Below are 15093 nucleotides of genomic sequence, written 5' to 3'. Positions count from 1 at the left end.
AATAGCCCATTGTAAAGCGTGTCTAGTGCAAGCGGTTGTCAGTAAGTGCAGTAATTTTTCAGCAGCACATTCCTTAGAGATTCAGTTTCAGCACAATCATGGAGTTTGTTGCGCATCAAACAACTAATAAGAAATAGTTTTGTTTTTAAGATATTGAGTTGTGAAAAAGTAAAAGTGCCCAAACTTTCAAATTCCTCTATGAAAGTTTCGTAACAACCTCCACATCTTTTTTGTCTTTCAGCTTATCTATAAATTCCATCACCTTCTTGTGTAACATCTCTCTCTGAAGCAGTCTCAGCCTTTCCATTTCCTCTTGGGCTTTCTGCTGTTGCCTGGCCAGCTCTTTTTCTGATATTGAGTCAATCGTTGCAATCTTTTTCATCTGCATAAGTGACAAGTTGCTCTGGACTTTCCCTTTGTGTCTCACAGAACTTGTAGGTTTAGTCGATGGTGGTGGTGCTGATATGGACCGACCCTGTTCCACGAGTTTAGATCCTTCATAGCTGGATTTGCTAGAACGCAATCGTCCAGCAGATGTGTATATCGCCCTGGAGAAGTTTGCGTCTGCATTTCTTTCATACTCGGCGATTTCTTTCATAGCGATGCTGACTGTAGCTTTTGGTTCACAGACTTGTACCATCACCACCCATCTTGCTTCATTTAGCAGTTTGTCCCTTCGCTGTTGAAGCATTTTCTGGGTGTAACGGTGCTGTTTATCCAACATGATTAGCTTACGTTGCAGATCTCGGTCCTCCTTTTGGTTTAGCACTCTTAACACTCTTTGTAGTTCAGGTCTTCTGTAGATGTGATCCATTATGTCCATTATATCCAAGGACTAGGGAGAGGAAAGCATTTTCTGAGCTTTTTTGTTTTTTAGATTAAAACCAAAAATATCAGTTTATTACCTGATTTTTGTGCACTATTCTGAGCGCAGTCGTACAGGTGTGTTTGGTCCCATGGCAGTCTCACCATCTGTAATATAATAGCCTATTGTACAGCATGTCTAATGGAGGTTTTGTTAGTGATTTGCAAGTGTGCAGTAATTGTTCATCAGCGCATTCCTTAGAGATTCAGTTTCAGCACAGTAGCAGGGCTTCTTGCACGTTACACTGTGACTGTGAAAAATACTTTGATTTTGTGCAGTTTTCTCCCTCCTGCTTCATATAATTCACTATTTGGGGTTATGATAAAAAATGAATTGTAAATGTACATTTTGGGAGAAAATTACATTATGAGTTACCATTTGTTTTACTGTAAATGCTGTGCAAATAAATACAATCAGAGACTGTTATTCGAATATCCTAAACTGTTGCTTTTATATAAATATTGGTAATTAAAGATGTGGTGGTTTTAGAAACACTGAGCTCATGAATCCTCGCTATTCTGACTGAGAAAGATTTGCTTTGACACAAGTTTTCAGTTGTTACTTTAGCCATCGGATCATCTGCAAACGTGTCATCCTTCTCCAACTGTCTTTCTCATCTCCTCCTTCACTATATCTGTGAATCTTGGTCTTCCTCTGACCCTCCTGCCTGGCAGCTCAATGTTATCTTTGGCCTGATGTATCCACTAACCCTCCTGCCAGTTTTTCATTTGGCAAAGATTTAATGCTGAATACGCTTCCCGGTGAAACCCTCACTATTTAACTGGGCTTGGGACTGGCACTAGGAGTACTCTGGGTTGAGCCATAAAATAAATATATATTGGTCATGATCTCCACTAGCTTTCTATATTTATTGATTGTTTTTTTCCTAATATTTTGATCATCTATTAACTCCTTCAGTCGTTTTAAGCAAAAACATTTTTTTCATTACTTTAAGTTTTTAGCATCTTATTTGACAGTAAACTCTGAATCTTTAGCGGGGTTTTTTTTTGCCTTTGATTGATTGATATGATGATTTGTATGACCTTGGGATTTGTCATCTTGTGGATGTTTTCTGCTTTTTAGTAGACTCATTTATAATTGAAGATAACATTTGTAGCACTTAGATCCACATTAGCATGAACATAAGACAAACTATGCTTACGAGAAAATCGCTGTGCTACAGCAGGCAGAAAACGAAAAAGTTGAAAAAAGATACAATATTACAAAAACATGACTCTAGTTTGTTAGATTTCTCAGTTTACTTTTATTTGTTTCTGTTCCCCATAAAATATTAACTGCATATATTAAGTTATTATATAAATGAAAATAATACGAAGTGTCCTGATCATAGTTACAAAAAATGGTGTAAAATTGCAATATACCTTTAACAAGCAAAGCCAGCCCCTCTGGAGTTTGGCCCTCCTGCGCCAAAACTGAAAACCAGACTTGAAGATGGCACAACAAAACTTCCCAAAATGTCACACAGTTACTCCAAAGTTGATCAGCTGTTGACATCGCTGCTTGGTAAGTTTATTCTCTGCAGTGATTTGGCTTCATTTACATTTTCAGAGGAGCCGTTCGCTCGTTTTCAGCTGCTTATCTTCACTGCTGCTTCGCTGGTTTTAGTCGCACAGGTCAAACAACGTAATCAATCAGGTTTGTCGATTTACATTATTTAATGAAACAGACAATGATTCGGACATAATGCAAAATACAGCCGTCTAAAGCGTGAGAGAATGTTGCGCATGCGCATTACGGAAAGGGGAGATTGCAGTATAATGTAAAAGCAGAAAAACGCATACGTTTACAATAACGGGTTTCTCTTTTCCGCTTTTTCGCGGTCTCTTCTCCATGTTTTTTCCCTTTGTTCTGCTAAATAGTTCTGATATGTCTTCATCCCCTTGAGTTGTTTAGAGATGTAAAACTGTGTTAACCGGAGAGTCAAACTGTTTCTGCTACTTCAGGTGCTGACTTTGGCATAAATAACTGCAAAGAGATGAGTTGGCTGTTACCAAATACGAACAGTTAATTTTGATCTCACAGAGGTTTATGCTTGGATATTATTTAAAACATTTAACGGCAACAATCCTTAGCCTCGTTTAACCCAGATAACCTAAACCACTAAACACTGAGGCGTTTTTTTTAATACATTTGGACACACTGGGTGGAGAAGATCACTGAGATAATCAATCCGCAAAAGATATTATATGCAAATAAACCAGGTTGGAGGCTTTATTTAGTATAAACCACAGCATTAGTTTACTCTTAAGGTTTTACACCAGACAGGAGCTGAAGCACATTGCTGTTTTAAATATGGAGCAGCTAAACAAATCTATGGAAATGCAGATATCAACAAATAACACTTAATTTTATAAAATTCTGCTTTGTTGTTATTATTAGAAATTATGACATACTTTGTTCTGTAACAACTTGTGCTTTAACAGCTTAATTTCCTCTTTTGTTTTCCACTCAAATAGCAATTGCCCCTGCAGAGGTTATCTAATGCATCAAATCCTGCAACCTGGAAGATTTTTACTCAGAAATACGTGCCACACAGTGAGTGTTTAAGCACTAAATTAAAGCCTACATAAAGTTGCTTCAGTTTTACATGCTGCAGTTTTTCTTGTTGCACTACTTGCAGGTCAGAAAGAAAAATGTAGGCCTACTCTACTTTTGTTTTCAAGGTGTGGTCCAAGCATTACGTTAGTGTTGCCAAGATGATGCGGGCAGTGTGTGTTGATGTACCCGGAGGACCGGAGAATTTGCTGCTGCAGTCTGTTCCCAGACCTAATCCCAAAGCAGGAGAAGTCCTGATTAAAGTTCACGCAGCTGCCCTCAACAGAGCAGACCTGTTACAGGTAGAGTATATTATAGCCAAAAGAGCATAACACAGTGCTATTATCTCCTGTAAATCTCATAGCCTGCTTTCAGTCTTCTGTGACTTACTGTATTCTGAATTATATCTAAATTTGCATAACACTGGCCTAAAAATAATTATCTTGTGTTTTCCACAGAGACGAGGCCTGTACCCTCCTCCTGCTGGTGAGAGTGACATCATAGGCCTGGAGGTAGCTGGTACTATCCACACCCTGGGTCCAGGGGTGAAAAAGCAATGGAAACCAGATGACCGGGTCATGGCTTTGCTCTGTGGAGGAGGATATGCAGAATATGTTTCTGTGCCCGAGGAGCTTCTCATGCCCGTTCCCTCTAATCTCACAATGTGTCAGGCTGCTGCAATCCCAGAGGCCTGGCTCACTGCTTTCCAACTGCTGGATTTTGTTGGTATAACAAACATTTCTGTCTCTTTGTTTTTCTTCATTTTTATATGTTTTATGGATAAAGATTAGACATCTGAGTTCTTCAATGAGTCACATTTATTTCTATTTGACTTTTTTTAATTAACAAGAGGCCAAAGTCAGATTTGGTTCAAATTCTATACTTGCCATCGGTCTTCTCTGCTCCAGCTCAGGTGAAAGAGGGTGAGGTGGTGCTGGTTCACGCTGGAGGCAGCGGAGTTGGAACAGCGGCCATTCAGCTTGTTCGTCTGTTTCGGGGTGTGCCGGTTGTCACTGCCGGGAGCCCAGAAAAATTGAAACTGGCTGAGAAACTGGGCGCTGTAGTTGGATTCAACTACAAAGAGGAGAGCTTTGCACAGGGAGTGCATGACTTCACTGGAGGTGAATTATGGAAATCAACATGCATTTAATTTTGCTGCAGGCGACGGTGCAGTGTCTCTGCTGATAATTCCTAATGATAGCATTGTTTTTGCATACTTCAGATTGCTATCAAATGTTTTGTCTTTGTTTCACAGGCATTATATTGGAGTTAAATGTTTCCAACCACTGTAGCAATCAGAGCTTATTGCTACATAGCTCTTCTGTAGCTTTGGTAACCAACTCCAAAAAATACTTAAGAAGCAAGCTATTTTGAATCAAGAACTTGATTGTATTGGAGAAGGGCAGTCACCTGTAATTGTAAAATCTCTAATTTCACAGGCAAGGGAGCAAATGTGATCCTTGATTGCATTGGTGGGCGCAACTGGGAGTCAAATGTGAGCTCTTTGGCCATCGATGGCAGGTGGGTTCTGTACGGCACCATGGGAGGGAGGGCGGTAGAGGGAGATCTGTTGGGCAAATTGCTGTCCAAGCGAGGCCACTTGCTCACTAGTCTCCTCCGCTCTCGCAGCCTGCAGGTAAGAATTGAAAACAGAAGTGACACAACAGCTGTGTTTCTTCATCTCTGTGCTGACTCATGTCAGTGTCGCTTTCCTCTCCTGGGTCTGGTTTGCCAAAATGAGGCAACTTGCTTGGGTTACTTTTCAGACATCTCTTGTAATATATTTGTTTGCAACTGGACCTGATATGTACTTTGCATTTTCCTTTCACAGTACAAAGCTGACCTGGTGAAAGCTTTTACAGGCAGGGTGTTGCCATATTTCTCAGACCAGCCTGCCACCCTGAGGCCAGTGATTGACAGCACATTTAGCCTGGATGACATTGCAGAGGCTCATAAGCACATGGAAGCTAACAGAAACATGGGGAAGATTGTCATCAATGTGATTCCACAGATTGAGCAAACACAGTGATGAATTCATACTGTAATAGAAACGCACTGGCTTTGAAATTTCCCAAAATACTGAAACCCACTGTCATTGTAAAACTTTTCTTTTGTTAGGAATATTCATAATTTACTAATAAAATAGACCAAATCACTGTTTTTCATTTTCTGTTCTAGTATTGTTACGATTACGTCCCGTGTTACTGTTCTTTTTCTATCCCCTATTCATTGAGGTGAGTTTTCTCCTGTGGTGGTATTACTCACAATTTTCTATTAGCAGCATAGAAATGACAGAAATATGCATTTCAATGCATGATCAATGTTTACAATAGTTAACTAAAAAGCTAATTTGGGAAAAAAGGAAAACTAACTCACAAAACTAGAAAAACATAGATAGTAAATGTTATAAGTTTTAATCTTTGCCAGTTTAGATACATTTTATTATCACAGCCTGCCTGATTAAATTTTGTTGCATTTGCTTATTGAGACTTGGGACGTCTACATGATTGTGAGTCAGCTGACATTTGTACTGTAACAATACCTGTTTTGATTTTCCTAAATTTTGCCCCTGATAATAATCCTCAGGGGTCACCACAGCAGATCATCTCCCTTCATCTCACCCTTCATCTCACCCTATCTATTCTCATCTGCCACACCAACCCTCTGCATATCCTCCCACAGTACATCCACGTACCTCCTCTGTGGTCTTCCACTTTTTCTCCTTTTTAATCCTCGTCTCTCCAGGGCATATCGCCACCTTTCTTAACTTTTCTTCATCTGCTCCCTACTTTCACTAATGATCACAATGTTGTTTGCAAACATTATATACTCCATGAAGGTTCCTGGCTGACCTCATCAGATCACAGATCCAAACTAGAAGGGGTCAAGATGTTTCTTGATGCAATCCCACGCCCACTTTCAACACATCTATCACTACTACCTCAGTGTTATCATACATTTCGTGCACCACCCTCACACACTTCTCTGCCTCGCTATAATTATAATAATAAAACGTCATTTGAAACTGTATTGGAAAGAAAAAAATCGAATAAAAAAAAAAAAAAAAAAACTAAATAGAAAATAGCAAACTATAATAACTGTCACGGTCTTCAAATTTTATGTGAGCTGAATCTTATATTAATAAATTAAAAAAAAAATCGGAAAGGATTTAGAGACGACTCTCTAGACGATGCTGATTGGTTGTGTACTTGTTTAAATAAAGTTCTTTAAATTGAAAAAAAAAATGTTCTCAAACTTCCGGCTTCTGTGTTGCGGCTCCTTTCACAACTTCCCTCCAGGTCCCGAGGAAAGTTAACATAAAAAGGTCGTGTAACTGAGTTATTTTAATGAATAAATATTAAATTAGTCAACGGACAACCTTCGGACTCTATGATTCGACGGAAAACAGCGAATATCTTTATTTATCTGGTAAGTAAGAGTGAGCATGTTCCTCAAGCCGCCCTGCTAAACGTATCTGCGTCAGCTAGCAGTCTGAACCCGCAGGTGTTCACGTGAAATAAAGCAAAACAAGTTGAATGTAAGAGCTAAACTAATGTTTTTATGAGTGAGCTGTAGTTATGCAGCCAGTCGTGTTAAAAGCTGATTCATGTGAATGAATTGTTGACCTATAATCGGTCAAACATCTCTCATGAATATCAAGCCATTTTGAACCAGAAGTAACATTTCTGTCACAAGTTAGAAGCTGCTGTCTGTGTTTGGGTAAAGTGCCGCTTATGTCCTTTATTTATCAAGGTAACACGTTTTATTGACGTTACAAATGTCAAATTCAAGACAAATTTAGCCAGTAGGGTAGCAAAATTTGCCACAACTATAACATAACAGCTCTACAAAGATATTTTAACGGGCTAAAAGAACTAGGTTGATTATAATGTAGAGTTAAAAATAGGTGCAATGACGCATTCATAGGGACGCTTGCAAAACAAGTCAATTTTTATTTTATATATAATCCCTTAGTAAATCTTGTAGACTACAACCAATTAAACAAATCAAACAAGGGTATTAGGCATAAAACACATGCAAACGTCAACAAGCAGTGTTTGGCATACATATTGTGACCAGTGGTTCACCAGTGGTAGGGTAACTAAAACCAAAAGCCGAGTCACTGAATTTAAAGAATTATATTTTGCTGCTAAGGTGCACGGGCTAATCAAAAAACATGTCCGTATGTAAGTTAAGGGGTGCTGAAATGCATTTGTTGTTCTTGAAAGAGACTGGCTGACCTTTTTAAGTGAAAAGGTAAATGTGAAGGAGTATGATGTCCTTTTAAGGAAAACAAACATCCCCAGCAAATAGGCCTATTTAGGTTTATTAGCAATAAACAAGAGTTGTAAACCAGAGTAATTACATGTGTTAAAGCACTTTACCTAACTGCTGGTATGAGGAACTTTTGTATTTAAACTTGATCCTACTTTCTGTTTTGAGCTTTATTTGGATATATGACTGTATGTGGGATTTGCATGCAGGATTATCCCAGAGAACCCCAGCTTTCACCCACAGTCCAAAGACGTGCAGGTTAGGCTAAATTGGGTTAATTGTACAAATGTGTGCAAGTAATGCGCCTACTTTCTGTGATAAGAAGTACTTCTTCAACCACAGCAATAAACATGAATTAGAACGCCTTACAGTGTCTGAATAGTGTGCTGCTGCGTTCACTTGCACTGGGACAATGCAGATTAATGATATACTGAATGATGTCCTTGGTGAGCGTGCTGTCAATCAGAACTTCCAGATATGTTATTTTTTTTCCCCCTCAAACTTCTTTATTTCAACTAAACTTTTGAGCCCTTGAAGTTACTTTCCTGATCTGTCTGCATTGTGCCTGTCAGAAAAGGGTGGAATTGTTTACATTTTTTATGTCACAGAAAACACATCCTGAAACATGGAGGATCCAAACAGACCACAGAGGAAAATGTCAACAGCAGGAGAGAGTTTATACAAGTTGCTGGGAGTGGAGAAGGGAGCGTCTCCTGACGAATTGAAAAGAGCCTACAGGTGTGACTATCTCTTTCAGTTCTGAGCTACAAGAACTAATAAATAAAATGTTACTCTTGCTTGTTAATTGTGCTGTTCTTACAATAGCACAATTAACAAGTGAGAGTAACATCATTGTTTCAGAGATTTATGGCGACATTAGTGAAATCTTAGGCTACATCCGCACTAGACCGGATAGATCTGAAAACTGCGTTTTCGTCTGACGGCCGAAAACGCTTACGTTCCAGTACTGCGCATGCGTGAAACGCAAGAAGATTTGACCTGCCTCATTTCTGTCTGCCGCTTATTTATTTCTGGCTCTTTGAAACGTCGCAGCAAAATGTCAAGGAAAAGCACAGACTTTTTTAAACCCTCACTTGTTTGTATATTTTTTAATTTCTCTTTTGACCAGGAAAATGGCGTTAAGGTATCACCCTGATAAGAACCCAGACAACCCCGAAGCAGCTGAGAAGTTCAAGGAGATCAATAATGCCCACTCCATCCTCACTGATCTGGACAAGCGTGGTATCTACGACCAATATGGATCCATGGGCCTGTCGGTGGCCGAGCAGTTTGGGGAGGAGGGAGTCAAATATTACTTTCTCATGTCCAAGTGCTGGTTCAAGGTGAGAGGCAAGGGGACGTAGTTTTAAAGGTGAAAACAGAACATGAAATGGTTTGTTCTGGTAGTAGGTGAATTATGCAGAAATTTAAACGCCAAAATGTGACCAGAGCATGCCGCAAAGTGTCCAAAAACTCTCCTAATACTCACATTGGTTTTCTTTTAGACCCTGTTTGTGTGCTGCACTATTTTCACCTGCTGCTGCTGTTGCCTCTGCTGCTGTTGCGGCTGCGGAAAGTGCAAACCACAAGATGAAGAGGACAATTTCGTCTACATGGACCCTGAGGACCTGGAGGCTCAGATCAGAGAACAAGATGCAGGTGAGGAACTATTTTATATTCACTTAAGAATATATACAGTTGAGCAAGGCAGCAGCTTGCATAGAAACAAAGAGCTGGAGTTGGAAAACCAAATGGTGTAGTGTCCAGTTTCTGATTATCAGCATTTTTAAGATGAAAATGTTTCCTCTAGGAATCTAGGATTAATGATATGGAAATATTAGTTTTCACAGCTTACTCTGCCTTTTTTTTCACCGATATAGTTAATTATGCGTTTTCTTGTGGAAAGTCTGCACAGGAAGGCGTTAACTGGATTCTCTTAGATACAGTCGACAGCCTCTTGAAGTGTTTACAGCCCAGTTTTGCTGTACTGATAACACGGGTGTTACTTTATGCTGAGCAGTTGTAACCCTGCCAGTAATCTTGATCTTAACTGTGCATGTGCAGTAAACCCAGCAGCAAGTTAACTTTGCCAAGAAGGGGGGGGGGGAGTACATCCTCATTCAGTACAGGGCATGTTTAGAAAATGATATAGTCTATAAAAATGAAGTAAACATCTCAGATGAACAACAGCTGATGACATATTACACTGCCATTGTTTCTTTAATATAAACTATGCTAAAATGCAGAAGCAGTGTGTGGGTAAACGAAGTACACCCCATGACTCAGTAGCTTGAAGAACCACGGCTGGATGGATGACTTCATCAGTCTTTCACAGGGATGCAGGGACTTTGGCCCACTCTTCTTTATAACGTTGCTTTGGTTCATTGAAGTGGAGGCATTTGTTTATGCACAGCTCTCTTAAGGTCCCACCACAGCATTTTAATCGTGACTTTGGGTGTCCCATTGCAACTCGTTGATTTGTTTCTTTTCAGTGGGGTGTGTGGGGGCATTTACCAAAACGCAGCTCTGAGCATGTTAACTGGGTTGTAGTCTGAACTTTTACTGGGCCTCTGCAGCACTTTAGTTTTTTTTTTGTTTGTTTTTTTTTTAGCTGGTGTGTATTTGCTGCTGTGCTTGCGATCATTGTCCAATTTCATTACCTAATTTGGGCCAAACTTTTAGCTGTCAGACAAATGGCCTAACAGTTGACTCTAGAATAATTTGCTATACAAAGGAGTTCATGTTTGACTCAATGGCTGTAAAACGAGCCTAGATCATCACCCCTTCAAGGTTTTGTTCAGATGCAACTTTCCAAACCTAAACCATACTGTCACGTTTAATTTTTTTTTCTCTATTAAACTTGTTTGGTCTGTTTTTAATTGTTTTCTCTCGAACTTTAACATTTAACATGACAACTGTAGCCTGAAGAATCTCAGATACAGCTCTTGGATTTTTTTTTTTTTTTTTTTTTTTTTTTTTTTTTTTGAGTTTTTCTGATCTCTGGGTAAATTTGCTAGGAAGATTGGCAGCTGTCTTGAATGCTTTCCACTTGTGAATAATCTTTCTCACCGCAGAATGATGGACTTTACATTTTTATTGAAATAGCCTTAATATCCCCTCCACCCCCATCTAATTTTAAGATGTGCTAAATGGCATGATCCGTGTAACTGGTGATACTTCACCTCTGAATTCTGTCGTCTTTGTACATTTCAAGCCGAGACAAAAGCAGGTGAAGAGATGTCATTAAGAAGCTGTCTGTTGAATTTTGTTTTACAGCAGACCATCCCGTAATAGTTATTCAGCCGAACTCTAGCGATGCTGCCATCCATTCAGGTAAGGTGTTATTCCGTCTTCAGGTAACGTTCACCTGTTGTCAGCTTCCTGCTGCTCTGCGCTGCTTGACTCGCCTGCTAGATTTTACAGCAGTGATTCACTGTGGAAGATTTTTTTTGCCCATGTATTAAATCCTTAATGTGAAGGACGCATGGGAAATCCAAAGCTTTTTTGTTGTGTGGGGTTTTTGTTTGTTTTGTTTTTTTTGTTGTTTTTTTTGTTTTGTTTTTTGTTTTTTAAAGTGATTTATGTCCCTTATCACATACCGAGGACTTTTTGATGATGTGCTGTGTTTGGTTTTTCTCCAAACGTGGTCCTGCGGATTGTGGACAGATGTCTCCACTTTGGTCTCATCTGTCTAGTGGACATTGTTCCAGATGTTTTGTGGTTTGTTCAGATGTGATTTTGCAAACCCAATAGCCCCCCCCCAGTCTAATTTTCAGACGTGCTAAAGGGGAGATCATTTTTGTTTTACTCTGACGAAACCCGCATGTAGAGTCGTATTAATGAAATTCACTAATGCTGATTCTGTTGCCTAACAAAATGTCACTCTAATCCTTTAAATTCTGCCCTGATCTTGATCTCTGTAATTGATGATCCTTTAACCCCCCCCCCAACCCCTGAATGCTTGTTACGCTGTTAATTGCAATCGAAGCGGTAAGTTTGTTCGTATACTTTCAAACACTGCTTCTGCATTCTGGCTTATTTCTGTTAAATAAATAATGACACATGTCATGGGTCAAGTGAGGCTGTATTTCTGTCATTTTAAGACGTGCTGAAGGTCAGATTACTGTTATTCTAATACATGAGACTTGCATTAAATTCGCTGGTGCTGTTGCCTAACAAAATGTCATGCTAATCCTTTAAATTCTGCGCTGATCTTGATCTCTGTATTCTCTCATCTTTGTACATTTCAAGCCGAGACAAAAGCAAGCGAGGAGATGTTGTTAAGAAGCCGTGTTGATTTACCCAGTGTTGAATTTTGTTTTACAGCAGACCATCCCGTAATAGTTATTCAGCCGAACTCTAGCAATGCCGCTATGCATTCAGGTAAGGTGTTATTCCTCCTCCAAATACATTCACCTGTTGCCAGCTTCCTGCTGCTCTGTGCTGCTGAACTTGCTGCTAGATCTTGCAGCAAAGAATTGATTTAAAGGTTTTTGTGCTGCTTGTGTTTTCTGTTGTTGTTAATGAGAAAAGCTTCATTAAGTGTTTTTTCAGTGTTTCTATCCTAAAGGATTTTGGAAGGATGTTTTGTTTTTTTTATGGCGTTATACTATTTATATGGTTTATTCCCTGCTATAAAAGATCATGGCTCAAACTGTAATAGTAGTGGTTTTCTTTTTAAGCTCTTTGGGTTTCATTTAATGAATGGTTATAGAAATTTAGACTGTAAGTGTTGTCCATTTCCCACATTATATAAAAAAAAAAAAAGGACACAGAACAGAGTATACAGCCAATCATCAAAGTCTCCTTTTGCATGTATGAGCAGATTGCACAGATTGATCTTGACACATAATGATTCGTACAGATTTATAGTTCTGGAGTTTTGGCTGAAAAATTTGTACAAATATGGAGTGACATGAAATTTGGTACCGATAGTGTTCACTTAACTTGTTTTCTGGTGCCATCATCTGGTCAAATACCTTGCTTTTGTGCGCTAACATGCTAAACTAAGGCAGTGAACCCAGGCAGTAATATGTAATATTATTTATGTATTTATTTTTAAATGATGAGACATACTTTCCTTCATGTTTCATTTTCTGTGAGACGTAAGTGGTTTTGACAGCTTGTTGCCTCATTTAAGAACACTCCCACACCACACACCTGTTCATCACCTGTTCTCGTTACCTTCTGCAGGGGAGAACACACTGATTGTGATTCAGACTCACGCAGCCAAGGGGGGCTCGGGACCTGGAGAATGAACGAATGTATCAAACACTGAAGTGCAGAAAATGTTTTCATCTCAGAGATTTGTTTGTTTACATGAGTCAAACTGCAATTTATTTGATTGTGCCATAGTTATTTTTTAAAAATGTGCTTTTTCTTTGATCCAGTCTTGTATTTATTCTTTTTAAAATGTTAAATTTCTGAATTTGGGGCGGAGGCAAATAACAAAGCCATGCAGATCAAAGCCTCTGAGCTCGGGGATAATTATTTTTTTTCCTGCGCACTTTAAACTCACATTCATATTGAATGTTTGGAATATTCTGAAGCTGCCATGATCAGAGCACGTTTTGGCCCAAGATTCAGAAATTTTTATTTTTAATATGACGATTCAGGGGTTTCTGTGGAAGCTTGCTTCCAGCACTGGAAAAGGGGAAAAAAATGCCAAGCGTAAATCAGAATTTTGGTGTCAGATCTCAAAATTTTGACTCAATAACTCAGGATTTCAAGTCGAGTCTCACTTAAAGTTTCACCTAATCAGACGTGTGAGCCAGCAAGTTGACATTTTGAGATGGTGACTTGAAATTTTGACTTAACTTTGCCTCGCAGTTTTCAGTGGCTGGGGAAAAAAAACGCTTGTTCGGTCGCACTGCACATAGAAACAGACTCTATGTTAAACGGTTTACTGATGTGGCCACAGATCACACACAGATTTATCAAACAAAGGTTTAGTTTTAAAATTTTAGCGCTACCTTATGTGACACATTTAGTTGCCAGCCTGTAAATGACTCTTTGACGTTTAATCTTGTGATGCTTGCAGAGATTTTAAGGAATTACTAAATCACCTAATTCTGAGAGTTGGATGAGGACTGTTGATCACATTTGTGTTTGTCCACTTGAAATCTACTAAGGATAGACTGTAAATGGATGAAATACCCCCCCAAAATGATTTAGGAGTCTTCCTATAAATGCCATAATTGTAAAACAACAGCTTCAAAATCAAACTAGATTTATATACCTGCTTTTAATTAACACAAAAAGATTGGATTTACTTCAATGGTACGTTTAGAAATTAGTCCTAAATGAGTTACATTTAACTGTGATTGGATGGGCGAGTGCAGCAATGTGTAGAAACCAAAGAAATCACACAGAGGCTTCTGCTGTAGCACCCTCTTTGTGTGTGATTTCACCTAGCAACAACCAGCAAGCCCCAGGAACCACTTGCCAACCAGCTGGGGGAGCACACCTTTTTCCAAGCCTCCTCCCTCACTACCTGAAGCAAAGAACTGGCTGGACCAGTGGACCATTGTTTATTCTGTTTGTGCAGAGATTAAACAAAAGACATGTGTTTTGGACATGTTGATTGATGTTTCCACTTGTGATGTTTTCAACCTTTATGCTTAAGTCCCTTTGGCTCCTGCTCAAGCTTACTTAATTACACACACAGGCACAGTGACGATAATCCGTTTTAACTCCTGGAAAGTGAGCCAGTGTTTCAGAAGAGGTACAGTTGGTCATTTTTGTCATTGCACATAAGTAAAAAATATGCAGGGAGGTGAATAGAGATGTATGAATTTTTCTACACTTGACACTAAAACCATCGTTTGTTTCTTTAGAAAATAAGATCGCAGCTTTCTGATTTATTGCCATTTTGACTTTTTTGTGTATGTCGTGATTGTCTTGTAAAGTCAGAGATGTATATTCATGATTAGAGGATTTATTACAAATTCAGTATGTATTAAGATAAAGATTCTTTTGTTTAAATGATATTTTTCTATTTTCTCTTGGGGTAAAAATGTTGAGATTGTGCTTCATTTTGATTTCATTTTATACAAATCTGGATATAATAATAATAATAATAATAATAATATGGATGCTGACTTTCTGACGATCCTTGACTGCGGTGTATTTAAAAGCCTGCTTGTATACTTTTGTATGCCAATGATTATACTTGACGCAAAAGTGCCTGAATGCAGTTTTTGAATAATTTTACAGAAGTGTATTTTATGTCATTATCTAAACATTTCCATGCTGAGTTTGTTCTGTCCACTTTGACAGATTTCCAACTGTTGGTGTAAATTTGAGTTTCTTCTAAAGCATTTCATGAAATAAAGTTGAATAATTCAGAAAATGTCATGCGGTTGTCTTATAATTTCACTGGAGTTGGCTCAGTAACC

At 38.8% G+C, this 15093-nt stretch overlaps 3 protein-coding genes across 7 annotated transcripts; 2 read left to right on the top strand and 1 right to left on the bottom strand.

Annotated features, from left to right (window-relative positions):
• Positions 1-17: 17 nt before the first annotated feature.
• Positions 18-910, bottom strand: LOC146365743 (uncharacterized). Its single transcript, XM_084915692.1, has one exon. It carries the CDS (start codon positions 821-823, stop codon positions 197-199), a length of 627 nt encoding a protein of 208 aa, XP_084771818.1. The 5' UTR covers positions 824-910; the 3' UTR covers positions 18-196.
• Positions 911-2277: 1367 nt separating this feature from the next.
• Positions 2278-6850, top strand: tp53i3 (tumor protein p53 inducible protein 3). Of its 3 annotated transcripts, none has more exons than XM_084914197.1 (7): positions 2278-2389; positions 3343-3421; positions 3550-3723; positions 3880-4147; positions 4330-4542; positions 4861-5057; positions 5253-6850. In XM_084914197.1, exons 2-7 carry the CDS (start codon positions 3368-3370, stop codon positions 5448-5450), a joined length of 1104 nt encoding a protein of 367 aa, XP_084770323.1. In that variant the 5' UTR covers positions 2278-2389; positions 3343-3367; the 3' UTR covers positions 5451-6850. The 3 variants fall into 3 exon arrangements, with proteins under 3 accessions (XP_084770323.1, XP_084770325.1, XP_084770324.1); XM_084914198.1 differs by lacking the exon at positions 2278-2389 and adding an exon at positions 2421-2521; XM_084914199.1 differs by lacking the exon at positions 3343-3421.
• Positions 6736-15052, top strand: dnajc5gb (DnaJ (Hsp40) homolog, subfamily C, member 5 gamma b). 3 transcript variants are annotated; one of them, XM_084914204.1, is made up of 7 exons: positions 6736-6850; positions 8305-8434; positions 8826-9039; positions 9202-9355; positions 10973-11029; positions 12026-12079; positions 12890-15052. In XM_084914204.1, exons 2-7 carry the CDS (start codon positions 8322-8324, stop codon positions 12952-12954), a joined length of 657 nt encoding a protein of 218 aa, XP_084770330.1. In that variant the 5' UTR covers positions 6736-6850; positions 8305-8321; the 3' UTR covers positions 12955-15052. The 3 variants fall into 3 exon arrangements, with proteins under 3 accessions (XP_084770330.1, XP_084770329.1, XP_084770331.1); XM_084914203.1 differs by having other exon boundaries at positions 12023-12079; XM_084914205.1 differs by lacking the exon at positions 10973-11029 and having other exon boundaries at positions 12023-12079.
• Positions 15053-15093: the final 41 nt, after the last annotated feature.

Source organism: Perissodus microlepis, chromosome 19, assembly GCF_051167445.1.
Source record: "Perissodus microlepis isolate ML-2025 ecotype Zambia chromosome 19, ASM5116744v1, whole genome shotgun sequence".
NCBI classification, from domain to species: domain Eukaryota; kingdom Metazoa; phylum Chordata; class Actinopteri; order Cichliformes; family Cichlidae; genus Perissodus; species Perissodus microlepis.
This window is presented reverse-complemented; position numbering and strand designations above follow the sequence as displayed.

Coding starts and splice junctions, on each gene's coding strand:
- LOC146365743 (XM_084915692.1), bottom strand. CDS start 823: ATGGACATAATGGATCACATCTACAGAAGACCTGAACTACAAAGAGTG.
- dnajc5gb (XM_084914203.1), top strand. CDS start 8,322: ATGGAGGATCCAAACAGACCACAGAGGAAAATGTCAACAGCAGGAGAG. Junction 9,040..9,201: donor TGTCCAAGTGCTGGTTCAAG/GTGAGAGGCAAG, acceptor GTTTTCTTTTAG/ACCCTGTTTGTGTGCTGCAC. Junction 11,030..12,022: donor CGATGCTGCCATCCATTCAG/GTAAGGTGTTAT, acceptor TTTGTTTTACAG/CAGACCATCCCGTAATAGTT.
- tp53i3 (XM_084914197.1), top strand. CDS start 3,368: ATGCATCAAATCCTGCAACCTGGAAGATTTTTACTCAGAAATACGTGC. Junction 3,724..3,879: donor ACAGAGCAGACCTGTTACAG/GTAGAGTATATT, acceptor TGTTTTCCACAG/AGACGAGGCCTGTACCCTCC. Junction 5,058..5,252: donor TCCGCTCTCGCAGCCTGCAG/GTAAGAATTGAA, acceptor TTCCTTTCACAG/TACAAAGCTGACCTGGTGAA.